This window comes from Cupressus sempervirens, chromosome 6, assembly GCF_028749045.1.
Source record: "Cupressus sempervirens isolate cs-2001-9-10 chromosome 6, ASM2874904v1, whole genome shotgun sequence".
NCBI lineage: Eukaryota > Viridiplantae > Streptophyta > Pinopsida > Cupressales > Cupressaceae > Cupressus > Cupressus sempervirens.
Window position 1 is genome coordinate 164,031,640 of NC_143123.1, and position 2,221 is coordinate 164,033,860.

At 37.7% G+C, this 2,221-nt stretch overlaps 1 protein-coding gene across 1 annotated transcript; it reads left to right on the plus strand.

Annotated features, from left to right (window-relative positions):
• Positions 1-646: 646 nt before the first annotated feature.
• On the plus strand, positions 647-1,585 carry LOC149551766 (Pleckstrin homology (PH) domain superfamily protein). The gene has a single exon (XM_089787264.1). It carries the CDS (start codon positions 885-887, stop codon positions 1,326-1,328), a length of 444 nt encoding a protein of 147 aa, XP_089643390.1. The 5' UTR covers positions 647-884; the 3' UTR covers positions 1,329-1,585.
• The last annotated feature ends 636 nt before the right edge of the window (positions 1,586-2,221 follow it).

Consider the following 2,221-nt stretch of genomic DNA (forward strand, 5'->3'; position numbering starts at 1 on the left):
TTTCTAATCTTGTCTTTATAATTGTTCACATAAATAATCAAATGTATGATATTTATACATAACAATACATTAGAAAATATGAAATGTTTCTAAACAATGTATTACATGACATGCATTGCAAAAAAAATGACAAATTATCAAATAAAACCATTCTAATATGCATTTCTACTAAAATTATTGCTACCACTAAAATTATTGCTACCACCTAGTGCTTCTACTAAAATTAGATCTACCATCTCATGTACCATCGACATGAATTAGATGCTTTGCATCCTTGTTATTTATACTAATAAAGGTCTAAAATTATATCTACCATCCCATGTACCGTCGACATGAATTAGATGCTTTGCATCCTTGTTATTTATACCAATGAAGTTCCAGGGATTAGATGCTTTGCATCCTTGTTATTTATACCAATAAAGGTCCAAAAATTAGATGCTTTGCGTCCTTGTTATTTATACCAATAAAGGTCCATTCTAAACCCACAATACTCACACTCACCTACATTCCTTCTTGTACAACAAATAACCATGTGACTGTTGCTTCTTTAGATATAAATACAAATATACCAAACACCCATCCATGTGGCTGCTGCGTCTTCAAATATAATTACTAGTAATATTCATCCCACAATCTGAATTGGCAACAGTTACATGGTTTAAGCACAAAAGTGTTAATAAATTTTTTCATAATCACCGCATAATCTTTCTGTCAAATTCAACCGTGCGAGAACGTAGGTAAAACATCGGTATAAAGCGTGGACCATGGATAGCTGTCCATACCCGTGAGGTTGGAAGTACAGGTATTAGTATGCATAAAAACTCCCGAGCAATTCGATCAGCAAACCTTTGTCTCCTCGTAAATCCCATTGTATTTGCCCTGGAATGGCAAGCTTAGCTAACCTATGGAGAAGCACCAGAAGCAGTGAAGAGGAGCAAGCCCTGAGCATAGACTTCTGGAACACACCAGAAAGATCAGGATGGCTTATGAAGCAGGGCGAGTACATAAAAACGTGGAGGCGCAGATGGTTCGTGCTGAAGAAGGGGAAGCTCTTTTGGTTCAAAGAAAATTACATCACCAGGGAGTCGAAGCCCCGTGGCATCATCCCTGTTAACACCTGCCTTACAGTCAAGGGCGCTGAAGATGTTTTGAACAAGCCGTTTGCATTCGAGCTCTCCACAAGCAAGGAGACGATGTATTTCATTGCGGATAGCGACAAAGAGAAAGAGGAATGGATCAATTCCATTGGGCGATCGATTGTTCAGCATTCCAGGTCGGTTACGGAATCTGAGGTTGTTGACTATGACAGCCAGCGTGCCGATCAGTAATACCTTCTTGCTAAATTGCTCATCTATTTAATGTAAATAAGGGTTTCAGAACGCGCGTTGATTAGGGTTTTTTTGGGGGAATTTTAAATTGTATTATCGGGGAGGGGGTTTTATTGAACTTGCAAGTTCTTGTTTTTTCAATTGTGGCGTTTCTAGCATGTTTATGGAAGCCTTTGGGCCACTACAGTGAAATTTTTAAATGCTTACTTCTGAATCCGTTGCTGTTGTATAATTAAATTATGATGGTTTTGCCCGTATTGTATTGTTTTACCAAAATCAGGCTTTATGCTATGCTCTTTAAAACGAATTCAAGATTGCTGTGAGTCCGGATCTACTGGTTGACCGTCTGTAAGGAGGGTTGTTTCGGATTAACTAGTTTATGCTATTTATCGAGTACTTAAGTGGCTTAATTTCTAGATTTGGGTTCTGAATATGGCTATACTGAACTAAAAGTTGGACTATGTATTCACACGAGTGAATTACTTTTCCTTTTTTCAAAAATTTGAGCTAAGCGTTGATTTTAACTTCTAGTGGTTTTCTTGAGAGCTTGATTTAAATTGTAAACAATTATTCCTTGAAGTTAAGGTAATTCATCTGATTATGAATTCGTACTATCTATTTGTGATTCTGGCATTTTTACCCAGCAACATTGAGCTTAGATGAGTCAGCTAGGTAGGGCGGACCTCTTGAGCTCTATACAGAGATGTGGCGATGTGATTATTCAGGTTTAATAGTTTCAGGGTGGGTTGATTCTCATGCTATTGGATTATTCCTGCTCCTAACAATTAGTGGGTGTTAGCACCGCTGAAGGAGGATTAGTTCAATTTTGTACAAGTAGTGGTCCAAATAAGCATGGAATTAGCATTTGAGTAGCAAGCTTTGCCAGCACAAAG

Bases quoted from the DNA above. Each gene is read 5' to 3' on its own strand.
- LOC149551766 (XM_089787264.1), top strand. From the start codon at position 885: ATGGCAAGCTTAGCTAACCTATGGAGAAGCACCAGAAGCAGTGAAGAG.